This window comes from Lithobates pipiens, unplaced genomic scaffold (genome assembly GCF_037356315.1).
Source record: "Lithobates pipiens isolate NorthernLeopardFrog02 unplaced genomic scaffold, aLitPip1_a1.2 Scaffold_22, whole genome shotgun sequence".
Taxonomy (NCBI): domain Eukaryota; kingdom Metazoa; phylum Chordata; class Amphibia; order Anura; family Ranidae; genus Lithobates; species Lithobates pipiens.
In genome coordinates, this window is record NW_027507784.1 from 55,160,436 (window position 1) to 55,175,619 (window position 15,184).

General features: G+C 43.9%; 1 protein-coding gene across 1 annotated transcript in view; it reads left to right on the forward strand.

Moving 5' to 3' along the window:
* ITGB6 (integrin subunit beta 6) overlaps positions 1–15,184 on the forward strand; it is a 219,059-nt gene that overhangs the window by 183,272 nt on the left and 20,603 nt on the right. Inside the window, exon 14 of the mRNA XM_077447603.1 lies at positions 4,184–4,303. Coding sequence (XP_077303729.1) covers positions 4,184–4,303 — 120 coding nt within the window. The remainder of the gene's footprint in view (positions 1–4,183; positions 4,304–15,184) is intronic.

Sequence of the window (15,184 nt, forward strand, 5' to 3'; positions counted from 1 at the left end):
TTCCAATTCTCTCAGCAGACCTAACCAAACTTCAGCGTACAATGGACTCGTTCATATGGGCAGGTCGTAAACCTCGCCTAAAATCCACTGTCCTGTGCACTCCCTCTTCCTTAGGAGGGATGGGATCTCCAGATATTAGAAAATACTATAAGGCAGTCATTCTGGACCAAGGGAGACAACTGTGGTCACAAGATCCCAACACAAGGTGGCACCAAATCGAAGCTGCAACTCTCCCGGCCGATCCACAACTGACCCTAGCGGCAATTTGGCTGTCTTTCCCTATCGAACGTTCCATCCTTCCAACTGTACGTGCCTGTTTGGTGCAATGGAGTGCAATATGCAAAGATCATCATGGCCTACACAGAGACGCACTTAAAAATCTACCCTTACTAGCACTACAACTTCTTTCTCCAGACCTTCCAATTAAGCATTGGCATGCTGCAGGAATCAAAACAATTGGAGCCCTGTTGCTGGGTACAGATCTAAAAAGCTTTCAACAACTGATCTCGGAATTTAGTCTTTCGCATAAGGACTTTTACATCTACTTAAGGCTTAGGCATATAATCTCCCAAAGCTTGACATCTACAGACCCTATCTCCAGGGACCTTCTCCGCCTTTATAATCGTCCTCTCGCTATCTCGAAGGGCATATCCTTCATCTACAAACTCCTCTCCAATCCTGCTACATCCTCAAAATCTTCAAACATTCTTTACTGGGAATCCCTGTTACACTGCTCCTTCCCTTTGGAGGACTGGCATCGTGCACTACGAACTCCAACAGTCGTCTCCAAAAATATAACGCACTGGGAAACGGTCATGAAACTGTTTCATAGGTGGTACTACACACCGCAAAAGCTGGCGATCATTTTTCCCACCCACTCTCCAAAGTGCTGGAGGAATTGCAACTCCACTGGAGACTTATTACACATCTGGTGGAGCTGCCCGGTCATTGGGTCCTTCTGGCTACAAGTTTCCTCTCTGGTTCAGACACTGACCAAATCTCACTACCAGCTGACTTCACGTATGGCTCTATTTGGTCTGGATACCCAATATTGGCCTCCTACCAGTCTACCTATGGTGCACCATGTACTAATCTCTGCGCGCCTGCTTATAGCACGTGCGTGGAAAAACCCTCTCCCACCAACACTACCTGAACTTCTCAACACACTCAATACTCATTGTCGCATGGAATTTCTCCTCTCTAGAGTAAACATGACAGAATCTAGATTGGGTAACACATAATCTAACACCCTCAGACCAGGTAGAGCCGGCAGTGAAAGTCACTGGTTTAATGTACTAATCTTGTTATATTATATGTAAGTTAGCTGTGATTCTCCTGCAGTTCTGTTATCTGACTCAGTCATTTCAACCGACTTCTTTTCCTACCCTGTTTGTTCTTTTTTTTTTTCTCCTTTACTATTACTTTGGGACTACGTGCTATTCACTTTTTATTCTACTGTGGTTGGGCATGGCGTCCCCTCTCGGCTCTGCCCATGGGAGTGTTGGGAGGGGACGGGATGCCCCCGGACCTACTGGATCTAGCTATAAAGAATACATAGTATGCAGCAGTTGTATGCCAGGTCCACATGTTGTTATACTAGTAATTTAAGTTGTTTTATGTACTCGGGCATTACTTGCTTATTTGCTCATCAACTCTCTACAAATTTTGTACAATGGTTGATATCTCTGCTTATCTTTGCTTGTCAATGCGTTATATTACAATAAAATTGTTTAAAAATTAAAAAGTAACATTAAAATGTCTCATCTTCTCTGTTAAGCTGGCCATATACTGTTCAAACTGCTGCTGATTCCGGCTGGTTTTGCCAAAATTTGAGTAGTGCTTGACCCTACTGGCACTGTTTTGTTCAGTGAATTTTGTGGAATGAGCCTGTCAGAAAACTGTTAGCCAAACACCTTTATCCAATCAGATGCAGGCACTGCTTGAGAGTTCTGACTGACCGGTGGTGCCGGCTGTTAGAATATGACAGCCCAGTAGGAGCTATTAGTGTGGATAGAGCTCAGGGTATCTGCCCCATTTTTAGAATGATAAAAGCATTCCTGCCAGGAATCAAGAACTGACTGTATATGCTGATGTTAATGAATATTCTTATCCCATTTAACTGGCAGGGGGCATGAGTTATAAACAAATAAATGTACAATTAAAGTGATATTAAGGGCATAGTTTAAAAAACCTGCTTTGTGCAGTTATTTTGCACAGAGCAGCCCCGTTTCTCTTCTTCAGTCCCCCGCCCACGCTCGTGATTCCTTTCCCTTGACCTGGTGCATGCTCACTCTTGAGTCTGGCTCTATGCATCCATAAGACACATAGAGCACCCGCCTCCACTCTCTCCTCATTGGCTCACTGGCTGTGATTGACAGCAGTGGGAGCCAATGGCTTCCGCTGCTTGCCTCAGCCAATGAGGACAGCTGAGACTTTCGTGCACATTGCTGGATTGAGAGGGGGCTCAGGTGAGTATTGGGGGGACTGTTGGGGGAGCAGCACACAGAATGTTTTTTACCTTCATGCATAGCATGCATGAAGGCAAAAAACCTTCAGCGTTTACAAAAACTTTTTTTTCAGCTATCAGTTATTGGCACAGCTACCAACACTCATTTCCAATTTACTGTAGTCAGATTGTCCAATAACCAATTTGGGATTAAGGCAACATTAAACACTGGTTTAAAAGAAATTATATTCATGTATGCATTATTACCTCCAAAAAATGCCTTAAATTGCTCTCCGCCGCCTTCAAATCTCCATTTTTTTTTTTTTTATTGCTGTTGTGATCCAATTTCCATTTGTTCACCACAGTCCCACTGTATATAAGAATGTAGCCACTTTCTCTTGTTCCCTCCCAAGATGGACTGTGGAGCAGTTTGGGGATGGCGCCTCTCTGTTTAAACATAACTATGCACCAGTGCAAGAAGCAAGGTCCATAAAGACATGGATGAGCGAGTTTGGGGAGGAGGAACTTGACTGGCCTGCACAGATAGAACACCTTTGAGATGAATTAGAGCGCAGACCAATGTACAATTAAAGTGATATTAAAGACATAGTTTAAAAAACCTGCTTTGTGCAGTGATTTTGCACAGAGCAGCCCCGATTCTCTTCTTCTTCGGTCCCCCGCCTGCGCTCCTGGCTCCTTCCCCACCCGCGCTCCTTGCTCCTTCTCGTCCACGTTATTGCCTGACCGCACAAATCTGCTTATGGAAAAATGGTCAAACATTCCCATAGACACACTCCTAAACCTTGTGGACAGCCTTCCCAGAAGAGTTGAAGCTGCTATAGCTGCCAAGGGTGGGCCAACTCAATATTGAACCCTACGGACTAAGACTGGGATGCCATTAAAGTTTATGTGCGTGTAAAAGCAGATGTCCCAATACTTTTGGTAATATAGTGTATGTAAAAATGCTGAAACGAAATCTAAAAATTGTTTCAGGTAGGCATTACATTACAGACACACAAATAATTCTTACTGAAAGCACTGAGTGGCTTTCCTGTAATAACACATAAAATATATAAGCTGTTTTAGCCACAGTTACAATCTATTCTCCAACCATGTACAGGATCTTATCAGCGTGTATCTGCCACTAAGCAGGGAGTAATACATCACTCAGAGAGACCTTAACCATAAATAACTTTTCCTCTTCTTTCTACAAGCGAGTCGCATTTCACAGGGTTGACATTCCTGGTTTTCGTTACTTAAGTGATTCCAACTGTTGTGACAATCTATAGCAAGCCATGCATGGTAAGACGCCGCCTTGGGGTATCACTATCCCTTAATAAAAGAATTTTTGCTAAGACCGAACAGGTAACTGGAAGTAATAGAAAACACTCGGTTGCCTTTTAACACAAATGAGACTATTATGTGCTCCTGGCTCAGTCCAAGTCACGTTGTTGAGGCCTGCCGAATTAGGCGGCCATTTTGTGCTTTAGATGAGCAGCGGTGACTGACATATCCGGAATGTACTTAGACAAGAATAATCAAAGCCAGACGCAGGTATGTCCCTGTAACCAAGACAGAAAAAAAAAAAGAAATATTGAACTTTCTCTGGCAATTTTCTCCGTCTGCTTCCATCTTAACCATTGGTGAGCTTGGACTTGACATGACAATCCATCAGACCTTTTGTTTTGATGTCATGCATTTTATTTCAGCTGTCTCTTTCCCTTCTCATCCCTTCAGATTTCTCAGAGGATAAATCTATTTTCTGTAGCATGCAAGGTGAAAATGAATGTGCTATTACATTTTGGATGGCCACGGACGAGCTCGGAAAGAAAGTCATTTATAACCTGCGCCAAAACGGTAGGCATTTAATATTGTCTGTCACAGATTATAATGTGAGCGGTGGAAATGTGACAAATTGAGCTGGCCTAACAAAATGGCTGGCAAACACAATACGGCTATTTAGTGCATATATCTTATCTCGTTTACCGCTGACAGGGAGCGCGGAAATATGTTTTTATAAGCAGTACCCATTATCAGCTTTATGCAAAGCAGGCAAATATACAGCGTGGAAAGACATATTGATTGAATTTTAAGACGCATTCGAGCCTGTGCCGCAGATCCCTCCCATACGATCCATCGTATAGAGTATTATTAAAAGATATATGTTCAAACCGTATATTGGCAATTTATTTTTATGCTGAATTCTGCATCCAGAAATATAAAAAAAAGGAAAAATATAAACATTTATGGTAAAGGAAAAGTAGGGAATGATTTTTTTTTTTTAAAAGCTTTACTTTAAAAAAGATTTTACCCCCTTCCTAATCAGAGCACTTTTTGTGATTCGGCGTCGCTTTAACTGATAATTGTGCTGTTGTGCGACGTTGCACCCAAACAAAATTGACGTCCTTTTTTCCCCACAAATAGAGATTTCTTTTGGTGGTATTTGATCACTTCGGCTGTTTTTATTTTTTGCGCTAGAAACAAAAAAATTAGAAAATTTGGAAAAAAACACAATATTTGCTATGATAAATATATCTAAAAAAAAGTTTTTTTCCTCAGTTTAGGCCGATATGTATTCTTCTACATATTTTTGGTAAAAAAAAAAATCGCAATATGCGTATATTGATTGGCTTATGCAAAGGTTATAGTCTCAAAAATAGTGGATAGTTTTATGGCATTTTTATTATTATTATTATTATTTTTTTACAAGTAATGGTCGCAATCTGCAATTTTTATCGGGACTGAGACATTGTGCCGGACACATCGGACACTTTTGACACATTTTTGGGACCATTGAAATTTATACAGCTATAAAAATGCACTGATTACTGTAAAAATGTCACTGGCAGGGAAGGGGTTAACCACTAGGGAGCGATCAAGGGGTTAAATGTGTCCCCTCTCTGTGTTCAAACTGAAGGGGGGGATGGGACTGTCTAGGGGAGATGACAGATCGCTGTTCATACTTTGATCAGTCTCTTCTCCCCACACACAGATCCCATTATATGTGTTGTGGTGCACTGCATTGTACATATGTCTCTACTATATTGTGCATTGAAATGCCATTCACAATGCCATGCATTGTGTTAAAGTGATTGTAAAGGATCGTTTTTTTTTTTTTTTTAAATAACAAACATATCATACTTACCTCCATGGTGCAGCTCGTTTTAAACAGAGTGGCCCCAAACATCCTCTTCTGGAGTCCCTTGGCGGCTCCTCCCCGCATCAGATAACCCCCTAGGAGAAGCGCTCTCCTGAGGGGGTTACCTTGTGGACGCGCTCCCGAGACCAGCATCTGCATCCATAGACACGACTGCCGGACTCGGCCCCACCCCCCCGGAACCCGCGTCATTGGATTTGATTGACAGCAGCGGGAGCCAATGACTGCGCTACTATTAATCTATCCAATAAAGACCCGGGACCTTGTGGAGAGAGGGACACCGTGTCCCCGCCGAAGAGATGAAGGGGCTCAGGTAAGTAAAAGGGGGTCTGGGGGGCCGGTGACTGCCAGGTGTTTTTTCACCTTAATGAATAGGATGGCTTTAGGTGAAAAAACACGAAGGTTTACAACCCCTTTAAGTGTTTTTTTTATTTTTTTTTTTTTTTATTTACCATGCAACCCTTAGGCCTCATGTACACTGCTGCTGGTAAACTGACGTTTTGGAGCAGTTGGGTGTTTTTTCAGCTGCCCCAGAATTCTCCTCTATGTATGTTATCAGTACAGGGTTGTTTCTAGTCAGTTGAGTTCATGTTTTGGAAAGCAAAAACAAATGTGTTCAGGACAGATATTCAGAGGCATTTGAAATGCCTGTAACAGCTTGTAAACGTGGTAATTCGTGTTTAGCCGCAATTCGTTTATAGGCGTTTTTAAATTTTGACTATGAAAAAAAACAAAAAGAAATGCTAAACGTGGCATGTAAATGCGGAAAAAAGGATGTTTTTAAACGTTGGTTACTCTCTGTCAAGTTAAATGGTTTAGGAGAGGTTGTAAAATGTCTCATGTACATTAAGCCTTAAAGTGATTGTAAACCTCAGACATGAAATATGAACAAAGCATATCCCTCTATAGTGTGTACTTGTCTCAATTAAGAGCACTTAGTGTCGTTTCTGTCTGCTACTTCGTTCCTCTCCTATCAGCATGAGTCACTTCTGACAAGTTTTCCTAACGCCAAGAGAAAAATGATGACGGGGAGGGATCTACAGCTGATTGACAGCTTTCACACTGTTCCTGTGTGTTGTATGAAGTGGGGTGTGTCTTTTCCCTCCAATCAGCTATCAGAGCTCTCCCCACTGAGATCTGCAGAATGTGACTTCAGCTCTCCGCCCCCTTTTTTCTGACAGCTCAGACAAGCTTTTATAAATTCTGTACTCTAAACAGATGTAGAGAAAAGAAGGCAGCAGAAAAACAGCTACAATTTATGTAGAAGGATTTGTTTCATCTGTGTTATCTGAATCTAGTCACTTCACTGGGTATAGGGGTTTAAATCCGCTTTAAGGGCCTGTTTACACTTGCTGTATATGGTACACTGCGGTGCATTAATGCACACGTAACATACATTGTGTTAGGGCAGCCCATTCATTAACTAATTCACATTCCGGCTATTGTCAAATGACGTCCGCAGAAGCGCTTTCCCACCCTAGGTGGGCATCATATGAAGTCCTGGGCTTCCCGCCCGTCACTCGGGAGCTGGTGCATGTGCCCAGCAGCCGCTATTTCGGCCTGTCAAGGGAGAAGAGACCAATCATGTGTTCCCCGTACATGGGCATACTAATCGGTCTCCTCCCCTTGTGAGTCCCCTCCCCCTACAGTTAGAATCGCTCCCTAGGTAACACATTTAACCCCTTGATCGCCCCCTAGTGTTAACCTTTTCCCTGCCAGTGACATGTATACAGTAATCAGTGCATTTTTATAGCACTGATCGCTGTATAAATGTGAATGGTCCCAAAATAGTGTCAAAAGTGTCCAATGTGTCCGCCGCAATGTCACAGTCACAATAAAAAAAAATTGCAGATCGCTACCATTACTAGTAAACAAAATAATAGTAATAAAAATGCCAAAAAACTATCCCCTATTTTGTAGACGCTATAACTTTAGCGCAAACCAACCAATATACGCTTATTACAATTTTTTTTACCAAAAATATGTAGAAGAATACATATCAGCCTAAACTGAGGAAAAAAATTGTTTTTTTTTTTAATTGGGATATTTATTATAGCAAAAAGTAAAAAATATTGTGTCTTTTTTCAAACTTGTCACTGTTTTTTTGTTTATAGAACAAAAAATAAAAAACACAGAGGTGATCAAAGACCACCAAAAGAAAGCTCTATTTGTGGGGAAAAAATGATAAAAATTTTAATTTGGGTATAGTGTTGCATGACCACGCAATTGTCATTCAAAATGCGACAGTGCTGAAAACTGAAACTTAGCTGTGTGCTAACACACATTTTATGGTATTGTTCCACTCTCTGGATATCTCGGGCCACACTCACAGCCATCTTTATTCACTAAATTGACCACCACTGCTCTACAAAAATTGGAGTGAAAGCATACAAGATCACTAGATGGGAGGCAGTGGGCCCTTTAATTGGTTTGTTATGGGGCATCATCACACATGGTTACAAGCTGAGTGTATGCAAGATCCTTTTCTTTTACATCTTGACTGTGCCCTTGGGCAGAAAGCTAACTCCATAAAGATAATGGTTTGATGGGGTTGGCATGGAGGGACCTGTGTGGCCTGAACAGAGCTCTGACTTCAACCCAGGTGAACACCTTTGGGCATTAGATTGTGAGCCAGATCTTTTCAACTGACTAATTCCCACAAGCACATTCAAAAATGTTGTGGAAAGATTTCCCAAAAGAGAGTAAGCCATTAGAGGCACAAGGGGGGGGGGGGGGGGGCAATTGCACATTGCTGTGCTTGGTTTGGGAATGGGATGTCCAGCTCAAATAGGTGTGATCGTCATGGGCTGTCCTCTAGATGTGGTCACCTGTTTCCTGCAACTCACCGTTACAAGGTCAGCTAATACAGTGATGGCCAGGGAGGTGGCTTGTCTCCAGGGAAGTATTTTGAATTACATTTTTGTAAATCACAGTCCTTCTCTGGTGTTGTCTGACGTGGAATCCCCTGAGTAATCATCAGTCTGTTCATCTGTCAGCATTTCCCAGCTGTCTCAAAGCTGAAGTGTCACATGACACTCTGATCAATTTCTAAAGAATGAAAATGAGAGCCTTTGAGCTGACAGAATGCCGTGCAAACATTTCAGTCGAAATTACGTGTATTGCCATGCAGAATGACTTGTTTTGCTCAAGGGTTTTCATTTTCTATATCGTGTTGTAACACTGAATTTTCCTATAAAATGTTGCCTATATGGGCAAGCCATCCAATGTATATGAGCAATCAATGCTTTATTGAGGTATATATACAAAAGCTGTCAGGAGAAGACAATGGGGTTGATTTACTAATACTGGAGAGTGCAAAACCTGGTGCAGCCCTGCATAGAAACCAATCGGCTTCCAGGTTTTTTGACAAAGCTGAATTGAACAAGCTGAAGTTAGAAGCTGATTGGCTACCATGCATAGTTGCACCAGATTTTGCACACTCCAGTTCTAGTAAATGAACCCCTAGTGTCTTTGGCAGGGGAATAGGTATTGCATTTTCCTGGGAGCAGCAAAGCAGGGGTTCAAACACATGAGCCACCACTAAGGCTGCTTTCACACTGGGGTGGTATTCAGGCGTTACAGCGCTAAAAATAGCGCCTGTGTAGCGCCTGAAAAAAACCGGCCCCTTTCACTCCAGTGTGAAAGCCGGAGGGCTTTCACACTGGAGCGATGCGCTGGCAGGACGGTGAAAAAAGTCCTGCTAGCCGCATCTTTGGATATACACCGCTATCTTTGGTGAATACACCGCTCCTAAACCGCTCCTACCCTTTGAAATCAATGGGACACCGCTGCAATACCGCCGGCAAAGCGCCGCTGCAGCGGCGCTTTGCGAGCGGGTTTAACCCTTTTTCGCGCCGCTAGCGGGGGTTAAAAGCACCCCGCTAGCGCCCGCAGACCGCCGCTAAAACGACGGTAAAGCGCTGCTAAAAATAGCGGCACTTTACCGCCGACGCCGCTCCCACCCCAGTGTGAAAGCAGCCTAAGTATAGAACTTATTCTTTTACAGGCTTAGAATTTTGTACAGGTGACCCAGCATTACTTTAGGTTTAGCTCTAGCTAAGTATTGGGTAGATTAGAGAACACGTAGAATCCATGTAAGCCCTTGTACACACGGTCAGACATTCCGACAGAAAATGTCCAATCGGACAGTGTTGTCGGATAATCCGACCGTGTGTGCGCTCCATCAGACTGTTTCCGTCGGAATATCCGACCGACAAAGTTTTAGAGCTGGGCTATAAAATTTTGCCACAACATGGTCCGATGGGACTTTGTCTTATCGTTTGTAGAGAATTCCGATCGAACAAAGTGCCACACATGCTCAGATCAAATTCCTAGACCAAAGCTATTGGCTACTAGCCTGAACGTAGTCCCGTCGTAACGAAAAAACGTCATTGCGTTCAGAACGATCGGATTTTCCGACAACTTTGTCCGACCGTGTGTATGCAACACCGGTTTCGGACAAAATCCGATGGATTTTGTTGTCGGAATGTCTGACTGTGTATACAAGGGCTAAGGGTTTGTTTCTGTCTATGTCTCCATTGCAAGATCCACCCTTCTTGTTACCATTGTCTACGAAAAAGTAATTGGAAATCCATAATTTTACAGTTGTCACTAGAACAGGAGACGAGGGCAAATCTTTTCACCTATTATAAAGTTGTATCTGGGGGACAGAAAGTGAAAGGAAGTCTCCCCAACATCCATACTGACAAAGGCTGTGTGTAGAGCCATCTCCTGTGGAGGGATTGTCTGCACCAAAATTACACAATCATCCCATTTTTGAAGATAACCAAAATGTTCTCAACTTATCGGTTTCCACCTACTTTGGAATTTGACTGTTCTCGCTATTAAATGGGTGTTCCCAATCTGGTTGTGTGCAGATTTGGAAATGCAAGTTCACGTAATTCAACCACATCCCTGAGACACATAAAAATCACATCAGTTTGGCTTGGACTGACCGATTCAAGAGACTGTGACAAGCTGAACATAACTGAAAACAATTCTAAACTTGATGTTACCTGACTAAAGACACATAACTAAACTACAACGTATACATTATTTGACATAACAATTTTTATTTTCAGGAAATAAAGGTCATTATGGCAAGTAAAGGTTATTACAGCTTAGTAAGTTGAACCTTATGAACAGGAAGTATATAAAAATCACTTTAAGAAACCATTATCTGTGAAGAACCTTCTATAGATGTTGCATCTTGAGACTGTATATGTTAATCTATGCCCCTATTAGAGTAAACCTACATGCCTACAAGCATACAACCCTGGATGTAGACAGTCTGCCTACAGGGGCATCCCACTTTACATGGGATTTTGCAAGTAGCGCATACAGTCATTCTTATTACAGACCAGCTGTATTTGGCAGCTCCCAGGCACGGAAATTCTCCCCCATTTTAAGTTATACAGCACCATGCAAATATGCATCTGGAAAAATGGTCAAACATTTCCATAGACACACACCTAAACCTTGTGGACAACCTTCCTAGGAGAGTTGAAGCTGTTATAGCTGCATAGGGTGGGCCAATTCAATATTGAACACTACGGACTAAAACTGGCATGCCATTTAAGTTCATGTGTGTGTGTGTAAAGACAGGTGCCCCAATACTTTTGACAATTTAGTGTATATGTATACATAGTTCCCTCTTCCAGCAGCTGACCGCAAAGTCTCACAAGAGAATAGATACTGAAAAACAAAACAAAGGTGAAGAAAATCCAAGAGTACTGGAAGGTGAACAGGAAAACTGAAATCAATGTAGGCAGCTCACCCTGGTGAGTGGCCAAGAAAGCACCAATTTGTGTCCCGGTTAACAAGATTACATAGGAATCCACAGTTGACTTTCACAAGGTCTTCAAAAACACATCCCAAGATTGGGTGTACCACACTAAATAACAATAATGTTGGATGATGGGAGTCCATACAGTGCAGAGTAAGAAGGTGGATCATAATAATGTTAGATAAACAAAAGTCCCACGTTTTTTAAAATCCAAAAACCTCAACATTCCTCCCTCTTAAGAAGTTGATACATATTTAAACAAAACATGAACTTATACAATCAAGACCACGAAAATTATGTATCCCACCATGATGAATTTACCAAGGAACACCTAATAATTATCCCTGGTTATTCCAAGACACAAAGTTGTCCCCAGGGTCACCAAAATTAGTGTTCCCCATGGCAGAATTACCCTCTATTACTGTTCTGGAGACAACCCAAAATTTAGGACTATCTTTTACTTTGACTTCTGATGAGACAGTAAACCTGACAAATAGGGTGAACCTCCCTAATGGAGACACAGACAGCAATGAAGACCTGACTGGTTCTAATCCATCTCCACTCTATCCAAAATAAATCTAATGTTACTTTCTTGATCATACATCACGGGACACAGGAGCTTCATTACATAGTGGGTTATATAGGCACCTCTGGTGATTGGACACTGGTTGACCCCAATTAAGGAGAATTCCTCCCCTATATAACCCCTCCCATCTGGGAGGCACCTCAGTTTTTTCGCCAGTGTCTATGGTGATGGTCACGTAAAACTTTAGCTCTATGCAGGTCCCTGCGAGGGCCTAAGGGCTACAACAAACCGGATCCATACCTCGGGCCGATATTTGACTCCCAAGATGGTATGGTACCCGGGCCTCGTCAGCCGAAGAAGCGAGGTTTTGCCTGTAAGTCCTCTCCATTGGAAGACTGGGCTCTGGGAAAACCAGACTTGGTGTACTGTTTATACAGAGCGCACGAAAGTTTCTGGCAGAGCTTTCTACATGGCCCAGGTAGGAGGTTCTTCCGAGAAAGAGCCCCAGATAAACCTGAAGGTTGGCTAACAATACCCGCCGTGATGGGTGAAGGCTGGAATTGGTCTGGTCAGCAATTCCTGCGGCGAGGACAGGTAAGGGAAGTAAATGCTGTATATATAAATATATGAATGGATTTCTTCATTATGAGTAGTTGTATGTCTTACCTGGTTTCCACCACTAGAGGGAGTAAGAGCAGCCTGATGCATACTTACATGCCTTTCAATACACACGCTCAGTGAAGCCTGGTTCTCCAGCTGACTCACGTCTCCATTGCAGTCCCTGCCACAACAAGGTAAACAGGGGTCCCACGTAGTTCGGGGGTCCCACACAGCTCCGTTTTGGGTTCTCCTCCCCCCCTGGATCCCGCGGTCCTCGTGCACGCGCGCGGGCGCGTTCCCAGCCTAATGGAGGAGGGGGGGGGGGTGTGGTTGCGAGCCGTGCACGTCAGTGTGCACGGCGCTGTACTGCGCAGGCGCCAGGCGGCAATTTTAAAAAGCCCAGAGCGTCAGGGGGCTGTAATTGGAGACACAGGAGCTGTGGGCAGTAAGCATCCGTGGGGATTGGATCCAGGCAATCCTTAGACACCTACTCAGCATCAGGTTGTGCAGTTTAAGCATATATATTATTGTGAGACTTTAAGCACAACAGTGATTGCACTTGTACTAGTACCTCTGCTTTGTAGCTTAGGACTATGTCTCCTCGTAAGAGGGTCTCAGGGGGAGGTAGCAAAGGCATTGGTAAATCACCGCCTAGGTCCAGGGGTTCCAAAAGTGCCTGTAAGTTACCACCCCCCCCTGCAAGACTGGAGCCAGCCTCTCAAGACGAGTCAGTGCCCCTGTCAGGTTTTGCAGCCTCTCCTGATGTCGCAGCCCCGGTTTATGTCACTGAGGACTCCCTTAGGGCTACATTGGAGGGTTTTGAAGGGAGAATCATGAATTTTATTTCTGCTTCCCTGAAAGATAGCAGGAAAAGGGGTAGATCCCCTCCCTCTGCTGAAATCCCTCTCTCAGATGATTCTTCTGAAAATGAGGAGGGATCCCTATCTTGGGATAGGGATCATGAGCAGTCGGATGAGTCAGAGGAAGAGGAGATAGTCCCCTCCTCCCAGGCACTCAGAAAGCAGGTGCAGTATTATACTGAATTGGTGCGTACCACATTCAGAATGCCTGCTGCTGAAGTCGCTACATCCTCTGTTTCTTCCCTGGGAGTCAGGAAAGCCCCACAGACTGCCTATTCCTTCCCAATTCATCCCTTAATGGATAAATTGATGTATGAGGATTGGGGACATCCCGATAAACTGTTTGCTCCTCCTAAAAGGTTTTCTATGCATTATCCTGTGGAGGAAAGTTTCACCAAGAAGTGGGGGGTCCCATCTGTCGATGCGGCTGTTTCTTGTGTGAATAAAAACCTGACTTGTCCATTGGATAATGCGCAGGTATTCAAGGATCCAACTGATAAAAAGCTGGAAACCTTATTAAAAGCCTCCTTTTCCATGGCTGGCACTGTGGTGCAACCTACAGTCGCAGCCGTGGGGTTGTCAGTTCCTCAAGGAACAGGTTAAGCAGATGCTTGGGCTCCTTCCCAGTGAGGAAGTAGAAAATTATGCAGAATTGCCTCACATTCTGTGTTTCATAATTGATGCGATTTTGGATTCCGTCCAACAAGCATCACGTTTGTCTCATGTTGGTTCACATGCGAAGGGCCCTATGGCTAAAGAATTGGGCAGCTGAGCTGTCATGCAAGAAGCATTTGATTGGGTTCCCGTTTAAAGGGGAACGTTTGTTTGGAGAAGAATTAGATAAATTCGTCCAAAATATTTCAGGGGGTAAATCTACTCTCCTTCCAGTCAAAAGGAGCAAGCGTCCTTCATTCAGGCGTGCTCTCTCCCCCGAAGCATCAAGCTCTAAGCAGTGGCGACGGCCTTCTCAGTCCTCCTCTACTAGAAAGGCTCAAGGCCGAGCCCAGGGGCAGAAAAAGACTTGGGGGCGAAAGCCTGCCAAGCAGAGCCCCAAAGCTTCCTTGTGAAGGGGCGCCCCCGCTCGGCAGAGTGGGGGGAAGGCTCCTGCAGTTTGCAGGAGCCTGGCGGGAAGAGATCCAGGACAAGTGGGTGCTCTCTTCAGTATCTCTGGGCTACAAGCTAGAGTTTCAGGAGATTCCACCTTCTCGTTTCCTAAGGTCAAGGATCCCCAGGGATCCAGTAAAGCAAAAACCGCTATTTCTGGCCTTAGATCAGTTACTATCCCAGGGGGTGATAGTAGAAGTGAACCCGAAAGAACAGGGTTCGGGATTTTACTCAAATCTCTTCACCGTTCCAAAACCAAATGGAAGTGTCAGACCTATCCTGGATCTGAAGGATTTGAACCGGTTTTTACACATCCGGTCCTTCCGAATGCAGTCAATCCGCACTGTGGTCTCCTCCCTGCAAGGGGGAGAATTCATGGCATCAATAGATATCAAGGATGCATGTCTCCATGTGCCAATTTTTTCCGCACACCAAAAATTTCTAAGGTTCGGTAGAGCGGCGCCATTTTCAATTTGTGGCCTTGCCGTTCGGGCTTGCTACGGCCCCTCGAGTCTTCACAAAGATTCTGGACCCTCTCTTAGCAAACCTAAGAGCTCAGGGCATAGCCGTCATGGCTTATTTAGACGACTTGCTTCTCATAGAGAAAACAGCAGCGTTCCTAATGCCCCGTACACACGAGAGGACTTATGTCCGACAGACTTCCAAAGGAGTTCCGCCGGAGTTCCGACGGAGTTCTGACAGACTT